Here is a 25,654-nt window from a genome sequence, read left to right as displayed (position 1 = left end):
ATTGGATTTCTAATTGTATGATTTAAATGTTTAATTTGCAATGCTTTGTTTTTATTTTTCAGTGACTATGTCCTCCATTCTGCACTAGTAAACTCCAAAATTGTAAATACAGGTGCTGGTCATAAAATTAGAATATCATGAAAAAGTAGATTGATTTCAGTAATTCCATTTAAAAAGTGAAACTTGTATATTATATTCATACATTACATACAAACTCATATATTTCAGATGTTTATTTTGTTTAATTTTGATGATTACAAATGACAACAAATGAAAATCTCAAATTCATCATATCAGAAAATTAGAATATTGTGAAAAGGTTCAAAATTGATGGCCCCTGGTGCCACACTCTAATCAGCTAATTAACTCAAACCACCTGCAAAAGCCTTTAAATGGTCTTTCAGTCTAGTTCTATAGGCTACACAATCATGGGGAAGACTGCTGACTTGACAGTTGTCCAAAAGACGACCATCGACACCTTGCACAAGGAGGGCAAGACACAAAAGGTCATCGCTAAAGAGGCTGGCTGTTCACAGAGCTCAGTGTCCAAGCACATTAATAGAGAGGCGAAGGGAAGGAAAAGATGTGGTCGAAAAAAGTGTACAAGCAAGAGAGATAACCGCACCCTGGAGAGGATTGTGAAACAAAACCCATTCAAAAATGTGGGGGAGATTCACAAAGAGTGGACTGCAGCTGGAGTGAGTGCTTCAAGAACCACCACACACAGACGTATGAAAGACATGGGTTTCTGCTGTCGTATTCCTTGTGTCAAGCCACTCTTGAACCACAGACAGCGTCAGAAGCGTCTTGCCTAAGCTAAAGAGAAACAGGACTGGACTGCTGGTGAGTGGTCCAAAGTCATGTTCTCTGATGAAAGTAAATTTTGCATTTCCTTTGGAAATCAAGGTCCCAGAGTCTGGAGGAAAAGAAGAGAGGCACTTCATCCACGTTGCTTGAAGTCCAGTGTAAAGTTTCCACAGTCAGTGATGGTTTGGGGTGCCATGTCATCTGCTGGTGTTGGTCCATTGTGTTTTCTGAGGTCCAGGGTCAACGCAGCCACATACCAGGAAGTTTTAGAGCACTTCATGCATCCTGCAGCTGACCAACTTTTTGGAGATGCAGATTTCATTTTCCAACAGGACTTGGCACCTGCACACAGTGCCAAAGCTACCAGTACCTGGTTGAAGGACCATGGTATCCCTGTTCTTAATTAGCCAGCAAACTCTCCTGACCTTAACCCCATAGAAAATCTATGGGGTATTGTGAAGAAGAAGATGCAATACACCAGACCCAACAATTCAGAAGAGCTAAAAGCCACTATTAGAGCAACCTGGGCTATCATAACACCTGAGCAGTGCCACAGACTGATCGACTCCATGCCACGCCGCATTGCTGCAGTAATACAGGCCAAAGGAGGCCCAACTAAATACTGAGTGCTGTACATGCTCATACTTTTCATGTTCATACTTTTCAGTTGGCCAACATTTCTATAAATCCTTTGTTTTTATTGGTCTTCAGTAATATTCTAATTTTCTGATATGATGAATTTGAGATTTTCATTTGTTGTCATTTGTAATCATCAAAATTAAACAAAATAAACATCTGAAATATATGAGTTTGTATGTAATGTATGAATATAATATACAAGTTTCACTTTTTAAATGGAATTACTGAAATCAATCTACTTTTTCATGATATTCTAATTTTATGACCAGCACCTGTATATTAAAAAAAAAGATAATTTTTTCCCCATTGTATTCCTATGCATCTATCATATATTAAATTAACATTGTTTAGGTCTGTTATATATTGGGTTATTATACCACTTTTTAATATTTTGCTTTTTCTCATCCCTAAACTAACAGTATTATAAAAGCCATTACTCTTATAACCAGTTACAGTAGCGATTATGGAAACACATATTTGTAAGAAATGTTTTGTATTTTGTTATTTTTTTATGTTACCTTTGATCATCAGATCTGTTTGATGACTTCGGTTTTAATTCCAACTGTTTTGCACTTAAATGAGTCATGGATGATGTGCTAATAAAACATGTAAAGTTCTGACCAGTGGCTTTTATTACAGGCTGGATTTAGAGATAAGCTGCTGCCCCCTACTGGAGGGAAGGTAGTATGAAAGCCTCTTCAAATAAGGTCATACAGGAAGAAAAACTTTTCACATTTTCTATACACAGAGTTAATTCATAAAGAAATTTCGTTTAGTGCAGCTTTTCAGAGAGTAAATAAACATTTCCATTCCATAAAATGTAGCATGGATCATCTGTCATTTTAATGCCATAAGCCATCTTAATAGAGATGTGGTTGTTGTGCAACATCTAACTTTTTATATATTTTTTTCCAGGTAAAACTTTAAGTAAAAAAGAAATTAGATGCACATTAGAGATTTATTTAGCAATGCGACTTCAGTGCAGTGTAAGTTGCCAGATTAAAAATGTAGAATTGATCCATATAGCTTCATACCTGACAAATATACTTTTTATTTCTGCTGATTTTAGATGCGACTTACTGCTTATTAAAATCCAATGATATTTAAATCACCATTCTATAGTGGAAAGGTTTTAGAATAATAACGGAAGATTGCAGACTCTACATTTGTCCATTATTACTAAACGCTCAATATAAGATCTGCCCAAAGTTTGGATTGTTTTAAATCGCTTATTAAAATTCATTTTAGTGTAAATAAGGTCTGACCACAACCTACCTGTACCATTTGTTTTGTTCCAACTGTCTGTATTCCTTCATAGTTTTATGAAGACTGTACAAGACTTTGGTGCAGCTGCAAGCTATTTGTAAAGTTCTTTATAAATAGAAACAAGGCATAAAAAAGCATAACTACAGAATTTAATTTAAAGGTTGATATTTTAAGTGCTTTGCAACGCACGACTGTTGATCAAGAATTAAACACTGCATCGTACTTAGCTTTTTGGAGGCCGTCTTCTCTGCTTTTTTTTTCATTATTATTTAATATACATTAACTTATTGACCATATTCTAATTTAATTGAGATGCACCTATATATTCTACCCCATGAAACACAAACACTTTAATGGTCAAGTTTTGGATTTGAAAATAAAAGAAATTTTAGGACACCGGCCGTGAGCCGACCGACTACCCAAAACCAAGTATCTCATATTTAAGAAATCGTATTAGTTAAAACACTTGTCAACCATTGCAAACTACAATAAAGTTATCAGATTTTATACAGAGATGCTAGTGACAGTTCTGCTTTGAGGCAGCTCAATGTTTTTGATATAATACAGTTAACTTACAGCAGAATGCTAATATGGTAGAACAGCAGAAAAGAGGGGTTAAATACAGTAGTAGCCAAAAATGGACAGCAATGTTAAACAATTTAAGCAACAGTCAGCTCCTACTGGTAAAATAAATCCACTGGTTATAGGTGTTCATTCATTTTATTAAATTAAATGTACAAAGACATCTTGTTGACTGATATTACTGTTAACTTTGTAGCCCAGGACAGATTTATCTGCACCATTGACCTGTTATCAGGCACTTGAACTTCTTTTATACAAAATAGTCCATTTCTGATGCCTTCCTCCACCTAATGAACGTCAGAGGTTTTGAACTCCGAGTGCAGCTCCTGGGTCAGTGTGCAGAAACTACTTCTATGCTCTCTAGACGGACTGAAATCCTCGACACTAGGAGCCTTTAAAGTCCAGATATCTCCTGTAGCTAAATGCATCCAGGACGTGGAGGTAGGCTACATGCGGTGGATGCTGCTGTGATCCATGAACTGTTTCAGGTTGTGCAGGTTGTCCCACCAATTGAAGAGGAAGGTGTCGGCGATGAGGGCGAACCAAGGAGTCACCTCCAGCTCCTTGCGCTTGGACTTTTCCAGCATCGCTTTCAGCTCCTCTTTACTCACGTAGCAGTGGCTTTTTATCTCGTTGGGATCTGGATTCAGCTCCACGTCCTAAAAAAATGGCAAAAGAAGGTCTTCGATACTTTGCCAGAGAACAAAGGCAACATCAACCTCTTCTAGTCACGTTACAGCAAACAAACCTAAGAATATTTTATGAGTTTTCCATGATGGAGCTCCATGAGACCTCTTTTTCAGATATGCTCTCACATGTATTCGCTTTGTTTGCTCTCATCAACACTGTTGAACACTGTGAAATATTTCTTTTCAAAAAGCATCCAGTGATGTATATATATCATTAAATAAATAAATAATATATATATATATATATATATATATATCATTAAATGAGAAGTAGATGAAACAGAACCATCGATCAAACATATCTTTGCTAAGGTCTTGGTTTCTACGACGACGGCATAAGGGCCATTTAAAGACAAGAAAAAAAGTTGGAATTAAAAGTTTTGAGTTTGGAGTGGCACATTTATGGGAATACAAACACAGATTGAAGACTAAACATACCCAAACTTTAAAATTATAAACATGTAAAATTAGAAGAAAACAAGAAGCAAATGTATGAGAATAAATGAGCAAATTTACAAGAAAAAAACATGAAAATTTATAAGATTCTAAGCATATACACTTAGAAGAAAAATTTAGCAAATTTACAAGAAAAAAACATAAAATTACAAGAAAAACATGCTAATTTACAAGATTATAAACATGCAGATGAATTATTTTTACTTTAAAACTTGCATGAGGAGGCCACTGTACCATCTTATTCCATCGCTAAAATCTCCCAATTAATAATGCATTTGCATCTGCTTTATGTCGCATATTTTATCATGTATTATAATCTTGCATTTTTTCTCAAATTTACGTTTAAATTTTGCAAATTTTCTACCTTTTTCTCTTAAATTATTTTTTTTGCCAATTAATTTTCAACCTTTTCTCATATATATTTTTGTTTTAATTTCATAAGTTTGTGTGTTTATTCTCATAAAAATGCCACTTTAAACTCAAAAATGTAAATACATTTGTCTTTGAATGTCCCTAAAACGCCGTCGTAGTTTTCAACGCATGTGCAGAACAACATTAGATCCAAAGTCCTCATTTAATGGGTGTTGTGGAACAAACTTTAGGTGTTCCGCAACACCGCCACTTGCAGGTAAGGAGTGTAACAGCTTCAGGGTAGAGATTCATACTTGTAACTTTGTGATTCCTTTTTGTAACATTTTAATTTTTTTTTACCACTTAATTTATTAACTGTACTCTTTGTAACTTTTTTCCACAGATAAATACAAATCTTAAAATAATTCACGTTTATTGACTTACATTTACAGACAGCTATGCATATGTTCTTAATGAGTTTTCTCACCCTATAAACATGACTAATTAAAGTTTGTGAATACCAGAGCGCTCAGGTTGAGCGGACCCACCTTCTGCATGAAGAGTATATAATCGATCTCATGTTCTCCCCACACCCCATCGGACTGGGCTTTGTAGTGGATCCGTGTTAAATATGTCATATCCTCTGGTGGCACCTGAGGAACAAGAGGACAGCTGAGGAGATCAGACTTGCAGCAGAGACATGCGGCTCAATCCTCCATAGTCCTTTTCTGGGGAGTGCCGCCAGTCTACCTGCTCCATGGGGATACCCAGTTCAGCCTGCAGTCTTCTCTGGGCAGCTTTCCTCACGCCTAACGCATCCTTCTCCTCCAGCTCGCTGTCTGTGTGCAGAGGGTGGCTGCAGCATGTGTTTGTGAAGCAGCCTGCACAAATACGATGAGAAAGAAAAAGGAAACTGATGCGTAAGATTCACTAATAAGGCGTTCTTTTGAGTAGGATCTTGTGCAGACAGAAGCAGACCTGGGAAAGTGATTTTGGCGTCAGATCTCTGCTGCAGGAGAAGCTTCTCCTCACCGTTGAAGATGAAGACGCTGAAAGCTCTGTGCAGCAAACCTGGACGGATTTAATGCGGCGAGATCAGAGCTGCAGGAGCAGTGGGAACGCATCTGACGGCGGCGCAGGTACCTTTATCGATGTTAGAGTTAAGGTGGCAGTTTTTCTTGGTGTCCGCTCCGATCCGCCGGTCGTTTTCGTCGATCAGGATGCACATCTCAGAGAGCAGCTGGACCTGCTTCTCATCCAGGTGATCCGTGGTGATCTCAGGCATCCTGGCTGCAGTCTGCAGGTGTCTCACCTCACTAATGGGAAAAATGGGACCATATGATATAAAAAACCCAAACCAGGCACCAGCAAAGTCTTCTTGTTGGATTTATTGGCAGTTGGAAACAAATTTAGTAGCATTACCGCCACTTACTGGTATGGAGTGTGGTTCATGATGGACCATCTACTAATAAGCATATAAATGTGTATTCTACAAATCTATATCATACACACATTAATCCTCTCCATAATCAAATTCTATGAAATAATTTAGTTTTCTTTACAAATCGAATAATTATTTGTATACGTTTACTCCCCAAATTCTTCCTCAAAATATCTAATAAATTAATCTTTTCCTAAATACATTCAAACTCTCTCCTCATGTATCTTCTCCCGCTTTCATATTTATGACATTCCAGTTTAAAATGTTCTGTTTCATATTTTCCACAGGAATCACATATCCCAGTAGTTTGCTTTTGAATTTTGAAAATTGTAGAATTAAGTCCTGTTTGCTCAAATCTTAACCCTGTTATAACTCCCTCCTCCTTTCTATTTCATCTTCCATTTCTTCTTTTTCCTACTATCTTCTAAATTTTATAAAACCACCTTCCAATTTTTTCTTCATTCCACCTTTTTTTGCCATTTTTCCATCATTTTTTTCCCTTTTCTTTCCCTCCGGTTTACTTGTTTTGCCATTTTATCTGCCTTCGTTTCCTTCTACTCCAAATATGTGCTGGAACCCACACAAATACAACTATCAAACCCATATTTTTTATTCTGAATAATGCATGAAATATTTCTACTATCTGATTGATTATATTTTAAACTTAATAATGCAGAGTCAATGCAGAGTGAATCATTTTACTGTTTTAATGGTTTTATATCTTCTACCCATTGTAAAGCTAACATCGCCAACATTTCCCCTGTGTATGCTGATAATTAGTGATGTTATGAGATGAGCCGAGGCTTTGAGGCGTGTGTGGAGTACTGGAGGGGGCGTTTTCAGGGAGGAGCCAAGATAGATGAGGTCCGAAGCCTCGCTACCCGCCATACTAAATGACAGCTTCAGGAAGTGATTCAGCTCACCCCAAACTTCGGCAGGCATTTACAAAGCCTCAGTATTCAGACAAGATGTGGGAGTTTGGATATATTCTAAGTATAGATTGATGTTTTTTTTTTTCTCCAACCAATCTAGTTGGTAAAAACTAGTTTGGTTAGATCAAACAATGTAATGATCAAAATCTGAGCAAGCCACTGATCATAGATGTAATGGTTCTAACTGGTATTGCTTTATGTTAATGTGTCACCTACAGTACATAGTGGCATTAGCTGTGAGAGATGGACATCCAATCCATGGGATGTTGGCTCAAGACTCCCCTCAGATGTTTAAAAGTATTATCTTATCTTTAAATAAAAATGACTAACACCTTTCATTTTCTCATCATTTGCACAAACTTTCACGGTCTGCTTAATTAGCTTATTGCCCTAAAATGGCAAAAAAAAAAAACTGTTAACCTAAAAGTTATTGTTCTCTTCTAAGACATTTTACGAAAAAAAAAAACTTTCTAAAGATTTTATCATACAGACCAAACATTAACAATTTCAAATGAATTTATAACAAAAAATAAAGAAAGTTATATTACAAACGGTAGTTCTGCACTCCACCAGTAGGTGGTGACAATCACATGAGGCTTCGTTTTCCTATTTTTATATTGATATCAGCAAAGTCGGTCTGTCCTGCAGGTTTCAGAGGTTTTTCTGCTTTAGCACAGCTGATTCTGATGACTGCAGTTCAGCAAAAGCCTGTTAATCAGCTTTCAATAAAATCAGCTGTGCTGGAGCAGAAAAACCTCTAAAACCTACAGGACGGACTTTGGGGATGTTTGTCCTAAACTTTAAAAGCAAACTGAACCACTCAGACGTATTTGATACAAAACCGTGAATGCTATTTTTTATGAAAGCTTTCACTTTAACAGTTTGACATCAAAGCAATAAAATGTTTTTAAGACAGCAGACCTCAGCCTATACAGACTGATCTGATTGTCTCCATACAGCACATGAACAAAGCTATATATAAAACGAAAAAAAAAGAGTTAATTCCTTTCTACTAAGAAAATAATAATCATCTTTTATAGCAGCTCTGACTTACCTGGATATCAGTCTGTAGCAGCTTGTTACGGAAGGCCTCTGCTTCGGTAAAACCACTCGGCTGCTAGCAGGTGCGTTTGTTTTCAGCACGGCGACTCCCTGCCGGGTTAACCCCCGGAGCACCGCCCACACCGCTGGGGCCATGGCCTGACCAAAACACAAAACCAATCACGAGGAAGAAGCGAGCGACTGATACTAAAACACGGAAAGGAATCACTGGGAATGGATCTGCTGCCCGGGCCAACGCGGCTTTAAAGTAGAGAAAGTGCTACTTTATAGCTTAAAAATCTGATTATTTTTATCTCTCTTACCTAAATCTCATAATATAACATACAAATGGCATATACTGCTTTTAAAAACGAGCTTTTATTTCAATTATTCTCTCTAGGAAGTGACCTTAATTTAAATAGCAGTGAAAAAAAGCTGTAAAATAATCATTTTTGAGCCACTGGTGTTACCTATTTTATCAGTTATAAGTACACGTCTAAGAAGAAAAAGTGATGAACTGATGTCACTCTGATTTATGGAAGCCCAAAGGGTCCATATGGTGAAAAAAAATGAAATTTTCATAAACAAAACATTAATTCAAGCCAATTATGTTGTACCGGGTCCAGCCAAAGCTGACTGTTCTTTGGGTTAAATAACAACTTTACCTTTATTATTATAAAGGTTCTGCTTTCAGACAGATGTATTCAAATACTTAAAGGCCCAACTACCCAGGTTATGTAGCTATAAAACAAAGTATGGGAGTGATGGCCTGGTGGTTATAGCAGTGCTTGTGCTCCGAGAAGGTTGCAAGCTAGATGGGGGCCCAGGGGCTGCATTGGCCACCCCCAGCACCACAACCAGCATTGAGAACACCACATCATGTCCTCTGTATTTTCCCGTTTTTTTTTTTATTTTATTTCATTTGTTTCTCAATTGAGAGAAATGTCAAACTATATGATGACAATTGTTCTGACTTTGATTGGTGAAAAGATCAGCATGCATTCTCATTTGGTAAAAAAAATAAAGTCCACAATTTATTATTGCAAGTCATTTGAGAAAGATTTAGCAAATTTACAAGAAAAAAATAATTAAAATTACTAGAAAAACGTGCAAAGTTACAAGATTATGCTAAGGTCCTGGTTTCTGCCACGACCGCATATAAGTGCCATTTAAAGACGTGAAAAAAGTTGGAATTAAAAGTTTTGAGTTTAGAGTGGCATATTTACGGGAATACAAAGGCAGATCGAAGACTAAAGATATCCAAACTTTAAAATTATAAACATCGACATTTAGAAGAAAACAAGAAGCAAATGTATAAAAATAAATGAGCAAATTTACCAGAAAAAAATGAAAATTTATTAGATTCTAAGGATGCAAATGTACAAGATTGTAAGCATATACATTTAGAAGAAAAATTTGGCAAATTTACAAGAAAAAAAGAAAAGAAAAATGACTAGAAAAACATGCAAATTTACGAGATTATAAACATGCAAATGTATTATTTTTACTTCAAAACTTACATGAGGAGGCCATTGTACCATCTTATTCCATCGCTAAAGTCTCCCAATTAATAATGCATTTGCATCTGCTTTGTCGCATACTTTATCGTGTATTATAATTTTGCATTTTTCCTCAAATGTACGTTTAAATCTTGCAAATTTTCTACTTTTTTCTCTTAAATTATTATTTTTTGCCTATTAATTTTCAACCTTTTCTCTTATATTTGTATGTTTTAATTTAATAAGTTTGTGTGTTTATTCTCATAAAAATGCCACTTTAAACTCAAAAATTAAAAATTTTATTTTTTTTCCATCTTTGAATGGCCCTAAAAAGTTTTCAGTGCATGTGCAGGACAACATTAGATCCAAGGTCCTCATTTAATGGGTGTTGTGGAACAAACTTTGGGTTCAAAATGGTTGAAACATGAATCTCTACTTTCTGTGCATCAATGTTACTAATAAGGTACTTTGTGTTACGATGATAACAACCCGACACTTACAAACCTGGAGGGATCTTATCTTGATAAAGTTACACTGAGAACCTATTCAAGGACTTCTTGGTTATGGATTTAAGGTAGACTGAAACAAAGAATAACTATTGCACCTTTCATTTGCCACTGTGGGCTGATACTGTTATTCCATGCTGGTGTCTCAAGGACAGACATGTGCACAAACAGAACAATTATCTAGAACCTTCAGTACATAAATGTAGCTAAATGATTAAAAATATCTGCTCATCTCAGAATATTTCAGACTATATTCTGTTACAGCAATGTAAAAGTTATCAAACTCAATTATTCAGCTAGTGAACATATTTCATTTAAAGATCGTGTGCATCTTCCTCCCTATGGGGCATAATGATTTCAGGAAACAACATGATTCATGACTGAAAAAAAAATAAAATAAAAATAAAACATGCCCGTATGTTTTAGATGTGGTGTTCCCTTTTTTGCTAAAGCTTACACTCTTTTTTTTATTTTTTTTAAAGGTATAGTGGAGGATTTTTCCAGGTGGATCATCAACATAAGTGGTCCTCCTAACTGTCAATCATTCTGGTTACATGTTTATGTAAGGCTATCCTTTGTGCTCGTCCCCATTTTCACTTACCAGTGGTGAGTCTGATGTAGTGGAAAATTTGTAAGCAAAGTAAGCTTGTGAGCGATGAAAACAGCAACTTTTAAACAGTGTGACGAGAAGAAATGGGCTTATGCATGCTCTCGCACGCGTTCAATAGGTGTTCCCTCTAGGGAGCAGGTACAGGGTTGTGCACCTTTATTTTTAAAGGTGGAGAAGGTGGGTCTTTTCAAAAATTTGATAAAATCCTCCACTATACCTTTAATACATGATCCTATGCTTTTTGTTGAATGAATATGATCTTGGAGATTGGCCTGTTTTTCAAGTGTAGTCCTGTTTCTCTGACCGATGTGCTCTCTTCATCCTCTGACATGGGAGCTGGCTCAGAGCTCGTCTGCCTGGCTGTGTGTTTCCTGCACAGGGCCGCCTTTTACAGCTACTTTTTGTGTCTCTGCTTCTGTCTCCTTGAACCCCAGTCGGCCTCAGCAAATTGCAGCTCACACTGAGCCTGGTTCTGCTGGAGGTTTCTTCCTGTTAAAAGGGAGTTTTTCCTCTCCACTGTCGCTACAAGCATGTTTAGTGTGAGGGATTGCATTCGAGTCAATGAGTCGATGCAATCAACTGGTTTTCCTTAGATAGAAAACTTTGAATCAAATTGACTGTATGATCTGGTTGAACTGTAAAGTGCCTTGAGATGACTTGTGTTGTGAATTGGCGCTATATAAATAAACTGAATTGAACTTGATTTCAATAAAAGATACTGACTGTACATTGTCAAATCAAGGGCTTTCTATTGGTTAAAATACAAGAAACTCCATCAAAGCAGTGGGTTTTAAAAAATGCAGGGATTTTCTGCATTTTAAATTTTGTTCTTTTATACACATCCAGTAACATTTTGTCTTTCTCTTCATAAAGCTCGCATTAAGGTCATACGTCCAAAATAGGCTAGAAATTTTGAAGTGATGCGACATTAAAACTTCACTTTAGTAAAAATTCTGATTTGTTGGTTTGGGAGAACAAGGATAATAGCTAGTCAGGAGACAAATGGAAATCAATTATGCAGTTTTATTCTAACCTTTACTTTTACATTAATTATTTGATGGGAAAATCTTCCCTTGTCGTTGAGTGGTTCATCACTATTTGGCAGTGCACCATTTTTTAACACATAACTAAGTCTGTGTGAACACCTATTCCTTCCACAGGTAACCAAAATAACTTTTATTTGCACTGCTAAGATGTTTTTGAGATCAGAGTTAAAAGCCTACTTTGATGTTGGCCCATTAAAGGAATAGTACACCCAAAACATGATTAGCCTTCATTTTCTACTCACCCCCATGCTGAACAACACTCTGGAGTACTTTTTTGATATCTCAAATGCATCTGGAGATATGGGAGGCTTCTTGCTGTCTGCTGACATTCAAATAATGGAGGTCTATGGCGCCCGAGGCAGAAAGGTCCATAAAAGTCCACAAAAAACGTGTCAATATTCCTCCATACTGCTCGTCCAATGTATTCCAAGTGTCCTGAGTGGGTAGCATCCAGAACTTACTCGAAACTAAGTCATTTAGAATGTTTTTAGAGCATAAACAGTAGTGTATAGGATTTCCTGAAAGCGCGCACCTGCGCGTTCACGACGCTACGGAAGCCGGCAGACCAAACCAGATGAAAGTGCGCATTCAGCGTCTGCTCTGCCAATAATGCAAGCGTAGAAGAAGAAATGTGCTGTTTACCTGTGCAAAGAAAGAAACAATGAAAGAAAAATGTCTGAGGACTTCAGTGTTGAGGAAGAGAATGAGTTCTTTGCGGAGCTGAATGCGCTGGTTTGGTCTGCCAGCTTCCGTAGCTTTGTGAACGCGCATGTGCGCGCTTTCAGGAAATCCTATACACTACTGTTTATGCTCTAAAAACATTCTAAATGACTTTGTTTCGAGTAAATTCTGGATGCTACCCACTCAGGACACTTGGAATACATTGGACGAGCAGTATGGAGGAATATTGACACGTTTTTGTGGACTTTTATGGACCTTTCTGTCTCGGGCACCATAGACCTCCATTATTTGAATGTCAGCAGACAGCAAGAAGCCTCCCAGATCTCCAGATGCATTTGAGATATCAAAAAAGTACTCCAGAGTGTTGTTCAGCATGGGGGTGAGTAGAAAATGAAGGCTAATCATGTTTTGGGTGTACTATTCCTTTAAACCATTGATTCCGAAAACTGGGGTCCCAGATCAACAAGGATGGGCTTCTAAAATCCACTATAGAAGTTAAACTAAACAATAAAAATAGTGAAGTAGGGTGTTTGTGTTTAAATATATTAATCCAACACATCATCAAATAAATTGTTTTATATTTTTATCACCTTGTTACCAATGGTTAATATTTTTCTTTTATTTTTGCATTCGATACAATATTTTGCATCATGAGACTATTCCAGTACCATTTTATGGGTCTGAGACCAAAAGGTTTGAGAACCACTGCTCCAGCTAATCTAATCTGGATTAAGACTGAATGAAGACACTAAAAGAGTCATTGTCTACCATCTACTGCAGGTAAAATGCAGTATGCCCTATCTATGACATATTAAAAAGAACCATCATTAAAAAAAAAAAATGATTCTTTATTGGAACAATGGAGGCAGTGTTTTTATTTGTACTTTTTTGCTGTAATCTGCAAATCTACCCGTAGATGCTACTAAAACCTACATTGTAAACAAACCACTACTTCAATCTTAAAAAAAAAAAAAAATATATATATATATATATATATATATATATATATCCGTGCAGTGACATGCATTAGAGGCTTAAATGATGCTGATCCATTTCACATTTTCCTGTCAACGCAACCTGTACCCACGCCATCAGTCCACTGCACCACCCATGTCACCAGCAACCGAATATAAGAACGCATTGTCCGGGCTCATGTATTCCACGCTAAAAAGCACAGACAAAATGATAACTACTTACTGAGCACATTCTTTACAGTAGCAGAACAGCTACTAACAGGCCCAACGAGCCTGTTTAAATGTACTGGTCTCGCTTATTCCAGACAGGCAACGCACACTCGCGTATTCGCTCCCAGCTTCTGACGTCAGCTTTTGATTCGCTGTGTAAACGGCGGTGCGACCGCTCATTGGTTCAGAGCGCAAACATAAACCACGTGATGCGGAAGCACTTCCTAATATGTTGGGTCGAATTTTATATCTTATATATGACATAAAAGAGAATATAACGTGCCTCTATTGTGCCTTTACTAGGAAAAAAAAAACAATAATTATTGCGCATTTTAAGACCAAATCAGCCGTCCGTCTCGAACTTCCAGTAATGACATTATGTGGCAGCGGCTAAATCTGCCAGCTTGTTCAGGTGTAGCTGTTAGAAGATGCCTCTGAAATTAAGGAAGGAGCACATTTGGTGAGTGGCAGTCTTAATTTTGCATAAAAAACACCTTTAGGGGTCGTTTGATAGATACTTGACAATTTAACGCTTAGGTTAGCCGTACAGCATTGGATAAATCGTATAAAATAAATAGCGCGCATCATACTCCGACTTTTAGCTAATATTCATTTTCGGTCATGTTTAAATGTACTGGTCTCGCTTATTCCAGACACAACACACACTCGCGCATTCGCTCCCAGCTTCTGATGTCACGGCTTTTGATTCGCTGTGCAAACGGCGGCGCGACCGCTCATTGGTTTAGAGGGCAAACGCAAACCACGTGATGCGGAAGCATTTCCCAATATGTTGTCAATTTTTATACCTTATATATGATATAAAAGAGAATATAACGCGCCTCGACTGTGCCTTTACTAAAAATATATATATATGTATAATTGTGCCAATTTAAAATAATTGTTGCGCATTATAAGACCAAACCAGCCGTCACGAACGTCCGGAATTAACGGGTAGTATGTGGCAGCGGCTAATTCTGCTAGCTTGTTCAGGTGTAGCTGTTAGAAGATGCCTCTGAAAATAAGGAAGGAACACATTTGGTGAGTGGCAGTCTTAATTTTACATAAAAAACACCTTTAGGGATCGGGTAATAGATACTTGACATTTTTAACGCATAGGTTGTCCGTACAGCGTTGGATAAATTGTATAAAATAAATAGCGCGCGCCATACTCCCACTTTTAGCTAGTAGTCGTTTTGCTTCTCTGTCAGTTTCCTCTTACAATGACTCTCAATTTTTGACCGTAATGGTTTAGTGAAATGTCAAAGAAAATGTGATAATGTCCTTGAGGCCACGAGATATTGTTCGTTTTGTAAATAAGAGGGTTAAAGTTTCCCGGTGTGACATTGAATTCTGTCCCTCATCATAAGTAAATCTCAATGACTTGGCCATTTTCCCCACCGTTATTTCAAAGCTGCTTTAATTAAATTACAGTATTTGACGGAAGATTAGATTATTGTATAAATGGATGTAAAGGGACGAGAATGAGACTGAAGAAGCTATGGTCTCAAATCTTTTTCTAAAATTTGGTTACAGTAAAAAACAAAACACTTGTCAATATTTATTCAAAGACAAAAGGTGTTTTAATTTTTTAAAACGGTTTTCTTAAATTGCATCTACAGAATTACATTTTGTCATTTGACTAAACCCATTGATTTCTTACTCAGCTGTTTGTTGCATATTTGCTGTTGTGTTGTAATGTTGTACCTCAGTATCAGGAAGTTATTCTGCTTTCAGACAGATGTACTCATAAATACTTAAAGGCACAACTACATAGGTTATGTAGCTATAAAACAAAGTATGGGAGTGATGGCCTGGTGGTTAGTGCAGTGCTTGTGCTCTGAGAAGGTTGCAAGTACAGGGGCGGAGCTAGATGGGGGCCCAGGGGTGGCCTTGGCCACCCTAAGCCAATCACTGGCCACCCCCAACCCCGTAATCAGCATTGAGAACACCAAGGTCACGTCCTCTGTATTTTCCCGTTTAAAAAAAAAAAATTCTTAATTCAGAGAAATGTCAAACTATATGATGACAATTGTTCTGACTTTGATTGGTGTAAGGATCAGCCTGCATTCTCATTTGTTTAAAAAAAAAAGTCCACAATATATTATTGCAAGTCATTTGATTCATTTAGTGGGCCATGCACATGCATGGTGATGATGGCGACAATAATAATAGTAGTAATAATAATTCAATATTAGGGCTGGGCGATATAGAAAAAAAGCTTATCGATAAAAAAAAATGCATATTGATCGATATCGATAATTATTGAAAAGATTTGAAACCATATTTTATGTGCAGCTCTGCCTGGACTTTTTATAACATTGCTAAATGATTTAATTTTAATAAAAAACACAAACACAGACTTCGAATTAAATCTTTATTTAACCAATTTTTTTAACCATAACAGAATTGTTTTAAAGAAAAATAACTTAAGAGACCTGAGTTATGTTATTAAATACTGACAAAGAATAAACTAAAGTGACCAAAATAAATATAACAAATAAATAAATGCCCCCCCACCGCCGCCTCCGCCCCCGTTTCCTGCTTTAACCTGATTTATTACTTTGAAGTTTCTGGCCCCTCAGCATTTTTCTCTCAATTGTTAGAACTACGTGGGAAACTGCCCAGAACTGAAAATATATATATATTTTCCGAAGATTCCTCGGAGGAGAGCCGCGTCGGGGCCTACACAGCTCGTACTCCTGCGGCTGTGAGCGGCTGAGAGAGACGATAATAAAAAGAAAAGAAAAAAAAAGTTGGTTGTGTTATCAGACTTCGTTTTTACTGGTTCCCGACTCATTTTCCAGATGACTGTGGTTTGTTTTTGGTCCGACTTGCCATGACCGAAATACTGCCAGACTGCCGAACTACAAAAACCCTTTTTTGAAACAATTTCCTCCACCTCTCCTTGCTGCATCTTCATGTGCTCTGTGTTGTGGTTTGAGAGGGCGGCGCTTGGTGACGGCATGCCTGGGTTCGCGATTGTGATTGGTTGGGAGGAAGTAGTGACTAGCATAAACCTACATGCTAGGCTACAATGAGAAGGAAGGAAAACTGCGTTTCTTTTTTATCGAACTTTTATCGACCCTCTTTTTTTCTATTGCGCCACACGTCTATCGATCGATATATATCGTTATTGAATTATCGCCCAGCCCTATTCAATATTAATAATAACAAAAACAACAATAATATAGTATAATGATGATAATGATAATAATCATAATAACACTCACTCAAATACTCTACTTTTGTGAGTTTTGGAATTTTTATAATCTATTTAACACTCTTTATTCACTATTCCAATAATGTATTTTAAAAAGTCACCATATTAGGATTTTTTTTTGTCAAGTAAGATTTATCGCAATATTTGACCTTGGTATTTCAAAAATTCTGGTTACGTCCCTGGCCACCCCTAGCCTGACGTAGTCCGACTCAATTCTAGTCAGAATATGAGTCTGATACTGCTCCATAGAGCTGTGATTATGGGGCGTGTTTCGAACGAACCAGGAAAAAAAATGCCTCTGCACTCAATTGGACAGACCTACAACCAATAAGAGCAACGGAGTGCGTGACGTATGTTAAGCGAGGCATAGTTGTTGTCAACAAAAATCAAAGCGTGCAGTTGCACGCCTAGAATAAGAAGATGAGACTTGATCGCGTTTCTCTGTTCCTCTTTTAAAATTAATTTGCTGTCGATATCTTCTAGAACAGACCTAATAGCAGAATCTACTCACCCAAACTCTCCAGCGGCAGCCATTATTGTTGTCACCCAAGCGCGCTTTGGTCACGTGGTTGATTACGTTACTGTTGATCATCTGTTCATCATCGTATAAAGCCCGCCCTGACAATTTGATTGGATCGCCTGACAGTGGGCGATAATACTCGCGCTACTATGGAGCAGAGCCAGACCGAACTTCCCCGAACTCAAACCTTGTGGGCGGGGCTAAGTTCTGACTGGCACCCAGGCTAGGCCACCCCTACCACTTTTTCATATATTAACATTTACTTGCCACTAAAGACAGTGTGGTTAATTATGTACATAAATATACTGATTATTGATCAAAAACAAGTAATGACAATGGAAAAGATGTTTGCCCCAGAAATTAAACCTGAAAGAATTGTATCCACTATATATACAGGTGCTGGTCATAAAATTAGAATATCATGAAAAAGTAGATTGATTTCAGTAATTCCATTTAAAAAGTGAAACTTGTATATTATATTCATACATTACATACAAACTCATATATTTCAGATGTTTATTTTGTTTAATTTTGATGATTACAAATGACAACAAATGAAAACCTCAAATTCATCATATCAGAAAATTAGAATATTGTGAAAAGGTTCAAAATTGATGGCCCCTGGTGCCACACTCTAATCAGCTAATTAACTCAAACCACCTGCAAAAGCCTTTAAATGGTCTTTCAGTCTAGTTCTATAGGCTACACAATCATGGGGAAGACTGATGACTTGACAGTTGTCCAAAAGACGACCATCGACACCTTGCACAAGGAGGGCAAGACACAAAAGGTCATCGCTAAAGAGGCTGGCTGTTCACAGAGCTCAGTGTCCAAGCACATTAATAGAGAGGCGAAGGGAAGGAAAAGATGTGGTCGAAAAAAGTGTACAAGCAAGAGAGATAACCGCACCCTGGAGAGGATTGTGAAACAAAACCCATTCAAAAATGTGGGGGAGATTCACAAAGAGTGGACTGCAGCTGGAGTGAGTGCTTCAAGAACCACCACACACAGACGTATGAAAGACATGGGTTTCTGCTGTCGCATTCCTTGTGTCAAGCCACTCTTGAACCACAGACAGCGTCAGAAGCGTCTTGGCTGGGCTAAAGAGAAACAGGACTGGACTGCTGGTGAGTGGTCCAAAGTCATGTTCTCTGATGAAAGTAAATTTTGCATTTCCTTTGGAAATCAAGGTCCCAGAGTCTGGAGGAAAAGAAGAGAGGCACTTCATCCACGTTGCTTGAAGTCCAGTGTAAAGTTTCCACAGTCAGTGATGGTTTGGGGTGCCATGTCATCTGCTGGTGTTGGTCCATTGTGTTTTCTGAGGTCCAGGGTCAACGCAGCCACATACCAGGAAGTTTTAGAGCACTTCATGCTTCCTGCAGCTGACCAACTTTTTGGAGATGCAGATTTCATTTTCCAACAGGACTTGGCACCTGCACACAGTGCCAAAGCTACCAGTACCTGGTTGAAGGACCATGGTATCCCTGTTCTTAATTGGCCAGCAAACTCTCCTGACCTTAACCCCATAGAAAATCTATGGGGTATTGTGAAGAAGAAGATGCAATACACCAGACCCAACAATTCAGAAGAGCTAAAAGCCACTATTAGAGCAACCTGGGCTATCATAACACCTGAGCAGTGCCACAGACTGATCGACTCCATGCCACGCCGCATTGCTGCAGTAATACAGGCCAAAGGAGGCCCAACTAAATACTGAGTGCTGTACATGCTCATACTTTTCATGTTCATACTTTTCAGTTGGCCAACATTTCTATAAATCCTTTGTTTTTATTGGTCTTCAGTAATATTCTAATTTTCTGATATGATGAATTTGAGATTTTCATTTGTTGTCATTTGTAATCATCAAAATTAAACAAAATAAACATCTGAAATATATGAGTTTGTATGTAATGTATGAATATAATATACAAGTTTCACTTTTTAAATGGAATTACTGAAATCAATCTACTTTTTCATGATATTCTAATTTTATGACCAGCACCTGTATGTATATATATATATATATATATATATATATATTTATATATATATATATATATATATATGTATGTGTCTATTAGTTAGCAAAGGCTGTAGGAAAGGATAGTTTGTCTTCATTTAGAATATATGGATGTTGGATGTTGTGCTCATAAACTTTCCTGTTGGAACAGTGTAGCTTCACACTGAGGGTCTGTAGCCTATCCACTTCCAGCCACCCTTCAACGTACATTTGTTATTGCCTGGCCACCCTTATAAAATTTTTCTTGCTACGCCTCTGTGCAAGTACCTGGCTTGATCCCCACAGCCTCCACTCTGGGTTCCTGAGCTAAACCCTTAACCCCACACTGCTCTCAGGGTGCTGCACAATGGCAGCCCACTGCTCCCCAAGGGGATGGGTCAAATGCAGAGATTGGATTTCCCCATTGTGGGGAAATAAAGGGATTTACATACAAGAAAAGTCCACATTATAATCCCTCTACTACTTCACTTCATAGGGCAAGTTACCATTTCTGATTACTTGCACATTCCTTACAAATAGAGTCCCCTACATCCCTCAGTTCTTTCTAGAAGCACAAGATCTATAACTAGGGATGCACGATATAATCGGCCCCCTATCGGTATCGGCCTGTATCGGCCTTAAAACTGAATATCGGACATCGGCCCCCCCACCGATATTTAACCCGATATTTGATCAGCTTCTGAGTTTCTAAAGTCTAAAAAAAAAATAAAAAATACTACTTCCTCTTCTTCCTCAAAAACTTCTTTTTTACAGACTTAAAAACTTCTAAAGACGAGGAAAAAATATTGATACATTAAAATATCACAATATCTTCATATGCTGATATATTGCCATTTAAAAACACCATATCAATCTCTTTTACTAATGAAATATTGCTATATGTCATCGTTATGCTACAAAATCCCCCGAAAATTCACAAAATTTTGCCATATTTTTATATGTTGATATATTGACGCGGTATCGATCTATTTTACTAACAAAATCTCACAAGAATTTGCAAAATACCACGAGAGTTTGTAACAGAACGATGAAATTTCAAGAGATTTTGAAAGTAAAATAGATCGATACCGTGTTTTTAAAAAATCAGTTGGATATCAGCATATGAAAATATATTTGAGTATATTATTTTTCAAAGTGTCAGAAATGGATAACAAAACTGCTATTTTCAATGACTACTTATTTTTGTCCAGCTTTAACATCGGTATCGATATCGGTTATCGGCTACATGAGTTTTAAAATATCGGCATATAGGATATCAGCCAAAATCCCAATATCGTGCATCCCTATCTATAACCAGCCATTCAGCAAAGATACAGCTACATGGCTGTACATCTTATTTTGGCATTTGACCAATTAGATGAGCATTGAATGATATATTACCTACTGCAAATTAAGTTGAATTAAAAAACAAAGTTTAAAAAGGTAAAAAGTTCATTAAAAAGTCAAGGAAAAAGGGTAAAAAGCTAATAAAAAAATTAAAAAGCTAACTGAAAGGTTAAAAGTAAAGTTAAAAAGCTAATAAGCCTAGTTAACAAATATATTTAGGTTTATAAACTAAAAAAAATTAAGCGCCATTATCAGCTTTAATGCCTCTAAGGTTATATTGTACCAAAAAAATTGATTTCTTTCACTCTCAGACTGTTTTTCACAAATTTCTTGTAGAATCACTTATTTTTTATTTTTCGTAATACATTCGGCCAAGTTGGCGTTTCTTGTTATTACATTGACATTCATATTTGCCGTCAAAATGTTTCAAAGGTAATAAGGTCTTGTCCTTGATTCCATTAACACTATTGGCTTGAAATGAGGATTTTCAAAGGATTTCAATGAGTGCCCTTTAAAGAGTTAATCGTTTTTTTGCAGAAAAGTTGTTCTTTTGTTATTGTTTTTTTTTTTTTTTTTTCGCACCTCTGATGCGTGGGAAAATGATGAATGAGTAATTCCTCATCAGCTGCAAACAAGCATTTTACTTCCTTTTTGTTATCTGCAGGTAGGTGTTGACAGCTGACAAACCCGACCTGCCAACCGGCGAGGGTGGCTTTTATTTACCTGCTGCTCAGGTAGTTTTTAAGCCGGAAAAAAGGGTGGGGGCGGAGTCAAGGCCTCACACAGGGGATAGGAGAGATGCCTTTGGAGGGCGGAAGCAGCAGTGGCTCAGCTTCAGCCGCACGTCACCCCAAGCAGAAGCGTAAGGCACACAGTTTGTCCATCCGGCGCACCAACAGCACAGAGGAGAGGCCACCTGGCATCCTGAGAGGAGAAATGCTGGAGGGACAGGTAAGAAAAAAAAAAAATCATTAAACATTTAATCATTATTCATCTGAAATATATCTATCAGAAAGTAGAGAGGCTGATCTTTTTTTTTTTTTTTTGTTAAGATAAGAGCGATTGTAATGGCATGCAGCAGTTGTCAGTCCTGACCCTGCAGCACCGGCCTGTTTAACAGCATTTTTTAAAAGTTTTTCTCGTAGATAGTTTTTTTCCCCCTTGGAAAAGGAAAAGGTTTTGACTGATACCTCTCGCAAGCAGGATCTCTTTGGGCGGTGGCAGAAAGTTTGCCGTTGTTGGTGTTGACGCCTCGGTTACTGATTCAAAGGCATCGACTGTAACATTTTAAGTCCAGCTGTGCCATAAAGTTGGTGATTAACCGACTCCAAACCAGAGTATTTGAATGAAGTCTACAGTTGATTTATCTTTCCCAGAAATGGAGGATGGACAGTTTTTTTGTTCATTTTGTTAAAAACAGGAGCCTCATCCTTATGCAGGCAATAAAAAGGAGTTTCTGTTTGATCAATGACACTGTCGTCAGTTGCTTTTGGGAGTTGGCTGCAGGTCGATAGGGCCGTCTCCCAGATAATCATGTTTATTTAAACAGGTGAAATCAGTATCAGCGGAAATAGTCCTGTAGCCTTCCCTTTCTCCTTTAAAGTTTCAGCTTGGCTCGCTTCCCTCTGTGTTACCTCATCAAGTTTTAATATGGGCTGCTTGTCCAGGTCTGATTAGTCTTTTCAGCGGTCCTTTCTACCCTGCCAGTGTTTGTGTACCTACGCTAACCTTCAGGCAGCATGCACAGACAGCTTTATGAGCCCATATGCAACACAGAGCGCATTTTATTCTGCTGGCATTATAGACCAAAGTGTGCTGCAGGTTTAACAGACTAAAAGTAAGCAGCTTTGACTTCATCAGAGCGGCTTATTATTTCCTAATAGTTCTTTCTCCCCCTGTCAAAACATCGAGACATGTGGCGCTAACGTCATTGGGACTGACTTGGGCTTTTGATAGGCAAACATTTCATGCACCCTTTCTGTCTTTTTATGGGAGTTTTTAACATCTCTGTGGTTATAACCAAGCAGCCGTAGGAGGGCGACATGGAGGTAAGACGTTTGGATGTGGTTCTGCTGTTTTTCTGTTCAGGTTTTTGATGAAACGGAAAGTCAAAAGATTTTATGCGATCGACAAGGAAGGGAAGGAAAACATTTGCTTTTTTTTTTTTGGGCCCACTGAGTGAAAACTAAACAGAAATCAGGGTTTCCAGGGGTCATAAAAAAAAATCTAAGTCATTAAATTATTATTTTTTTGAATTAAGGCCTTAATGAGCATTAAAAATCATTAAATGTGATTATCCTGGCATTTAAAATGCTTAATAAAAAAAAAGATATTTATAAAATCATTTAGTCAGACATATTAAATAGCAATATATTTGCGTGGAATTGCTTTCAGTTGATCATAAAGCTGTATGCTTGGAAAAGAAGCTTGGGGCGAAGAAAAAGCTAGAGAATGGGAAAATGCGCATATTCCAACAAATGTGGCTGGACAACGAGGAATGTGGGACTGTCGACGGTAAAGATGATGAAGGATCTTTCTGTGAGGGTGGGGCCCGACCGACCCTAGTCTGGGACCCAGCTCTCCCACCAAAGGCCTCTCTGGCCTCGAGGAGGATCTCTGGAGACGGTGCTGGACGACGCTTTGCGGTATTGGACGTACGCCGCCAAGTGGACGGTGACCCACGGCAATGGGCCCAACACTCTGAACCAAAACCCCAGCACGGTCTCGGTCAGCCTTTGCACGCCCTCCGTGCGCCACTGGGTTCCCTAACTCTTGCTGTGTTTTATATATATATATATATATATATATATGGAAATCCCACCCACCAGCAGTTGTACAGTGCTTCAAATGTTCTGCATGTTTTATTGCAAATTCACTCAAACTGAGTGAGCACGGATCTATAGTCTGTTTTCAAGCTGTGTGAAATTTGTCAGTTCAAAGTAGATCTGGACTTTGACTAGGCCACTCTAATAAATACATGAATGATCTTTGATCCAAACCTTTCTGCTCTTGCTCTGGCTGTTCAGGCTTTAAGGGTCATGACCTGCCGAAAGTTGAGTCTCCACCTAGTTTCAGTGTTTTGCTCCTGCAAACAGGTTGTGTTCTAGGATTTTCTTTGGTTATGTAGTAAACAGACATAGTAATTATTACCTTACATTTATTGAGGTCTTAAATGTGTTTCCAGGACTCCAAGCTGCCTCTTGCTGTGCGGAACAACCTCCTTGACCTGTTTGGCCAGATCGAACGGGAGTTTGAGAATCTGTACCTGGAGAACCTTGAATGTGAGTTTGCCTTCCTCCATCAGGCTCCAGTTGCTGATTTACCTTCCGGCGAGGTTCATTCAATCATTAATGCCATGTCAACCTTGCAGTGCGCCGGGAAATTGACTCCCTCAACGATCGGCTGACTGGAGATGGGCAGGCGATCGAGGGGGGAGACCCCACCAAGGGAGCCCTAAAAGCAAAAGGTGTAACGTTTTATTGTTTTTTTCTAGTAAATATGACCTTCCTGCTCCTCACGACTTTATTAGATAAGCTATTTAGTGGATGGTTATCAGGGGTCTCTTTGATTATTTAAAGCAGCTCTTAAAAATGGAGAATCAGCCCCCCCCCCCCAGCAGCTCTACTGGAGCCACAACGTTTTTGGTTCTGTTAGACATGTTTGAACCAAGATGAAAATACAAAGCTGCTGTAAAGTATCGTATAAAAGAGTGTTATAAAAAGGTTAAATAAAAGCTCCACCCCAGACAACATTTACAGTGTTTTTAAGAAGATGGCCCATAAAACAAATATGCTTCTACTGCAGCATATCTTCACCATTTATTCTTTTTATAAACTCAAAACTAAAATGGTAAACTGGATTATTAAATGATTTCAATATTGGGCAAATATTACAGACTCTAACATTTTATTTCTGTCTAATACAATCTCACAGTTCTATGCATCAAGTTTAGCTTTTAAGAGTTTGCCATATACAAATCCATTTAAAAAATATATACTGAATTTATATAAGGTACCTCTTTTTAAATTATTAGGAAAAATTAATGGTTAGATTAATGGGTTACTGAAACAATCGATCGCTTCAGCCCTAATACAACCAGTGATTCCTGACTGCACTTAAAACCAACATTATTGACAGTTTTTCAAAGCTTTCTTAAAACTTTCTGTCCATTTCTTATACCAGACTATTTGTTATCCATCACTTCCTTATTTTACACAGTAGAACTGCTAAAAAAGTTTTTTTTTTTAAATCATCATTCTTAAGCCAGGGGAGTGCTATGAAGATGACCCAGTGCATTAGAGATTACTGTAAGGTTCCTTCAGATTAGGGTTGATTACACTTCTTTAAGGGACAAGGCAGTGGCGGCTGGTTTTGTCCAGGGTGGGCTATAAATTCAAAATAGACGTATACCAGAAACCAATAAACACCAGTATATTTATATGAATGCCAACAAAACACATGAGAACACTAAAAAGAAAGCATAATTTCATGAGCAGGTTTATTTTTGTACATAAATTTTGCCTATCTGAGGCTTTGTAAAGGCAAATCTGTGTTTTGCATGGTCTTATATTGTGTCACAAACCTTAAAAACAAACAAACAATGTACCTGTTTAATAATGGAGAAGCTATTGGTCAGGTTTATACTTTTTTAATATATAAAAACTATTTTCTGAGAATGTTTTAATCTAAGAAACTATGCAAATTAACAAACATCAAGAAAAAGTACAGTATATTATATATTATTTTCCATGTGAACCATAGATTGTTCATGCTTCTTTGCCTTTTCTAAAAAGTGCTTTAAATCAGTCCTACCTGTCTCTCCTGTACCTTTGTATTGC

The 25,654-nt window shown here is 37.6% G+C and overlaps 2 protein-coding genes across 3 annotated transcripts in view; one reads left to right on the top strand and one right to left on the bottom strand.

The window, feature by feature from the left end:
• Positions 1-3,416: 3,416 nt before the first annotated feature.
• idi1 (isopentenyl-diphosphate delta isomerase 1) lies at positions 3,417-13,880 on the bottom strand. Its single transcript, XM_038292014.1, has 7 exons — positions 13,744-13,880; positions 8,218-8,363; positions 5,934-6,106; positions 5,769-5,861; positions 5,541-5,671; positions 5,339-5,443; positions 3,417-3,953 (listed from the first exon to the last, which is right to left on the bottom strand). Exons 1-7 carry the CDS (start codon positions 13,750-13,752, stop codon positions 3,741-3,743), a joined length of 870 nt encoding a protein of 289 aa, XP_038147942.1. The 5' UTR covers positions 13,753-13,880; the 3' UTR covers positions 3,417-3,740.
• Positions 13,881-14,034: 154 nt separating this feature from the next.
• Positions 14,035-25,654, top strand: part of LOC119787939 (WD repeat-containing protein 37-like) — a 33,349-nt gene continuing 21,729 nt past the window's right edge. The window contains exons 1-4 of one of the 2 annotated variants that reach the window (XM_038292012.1): positions 14,035-14,190; positions 21,481-21,767; positions 24,001-24,097; positions 24,187-24,282. In XM_038292012.1, the coding sequence (XP_038147940.1) occupies positions 21,615-21,767; positions 24,001-24,097; positions 24,187-24,282 (346 nt within the window). In that variant the 5' untranslated portion in view covers positions 14,035-14,190; positions 21,481-21,614. Of the gene's footprint in view, positions 14,191-14,489; positions 14,769-21,480; positions 21,768-24,000; positions 24,098-24,186; positions 24,283-25,654 lie in introns of those variants that run through there. The other variant, XM_038292013.1, reaches the window with a different exon arrangement.

This window comes from Cyprinodon tularosa, unplaced genomic scaffold (genome assembly GCF_016077235.1).
Source record: "Cyprinodon tularosa strain WSP-4 unplaced genomic scaffold, ASM1607723v1 ctg306, whole genome shotgun sequence".
NCBI lineage: Eukaryota > Metazoa > Chordata > Actinopteri > Cyprinodontiformes > Cyprinodontidae > Cyprinodon > Cyprinodon tularosa.
The sequence above is the reverse complement of the archived record's forward strand: the minus strand, read 5'-3'. Positions and strand labels throughout refer to the sequence as shown.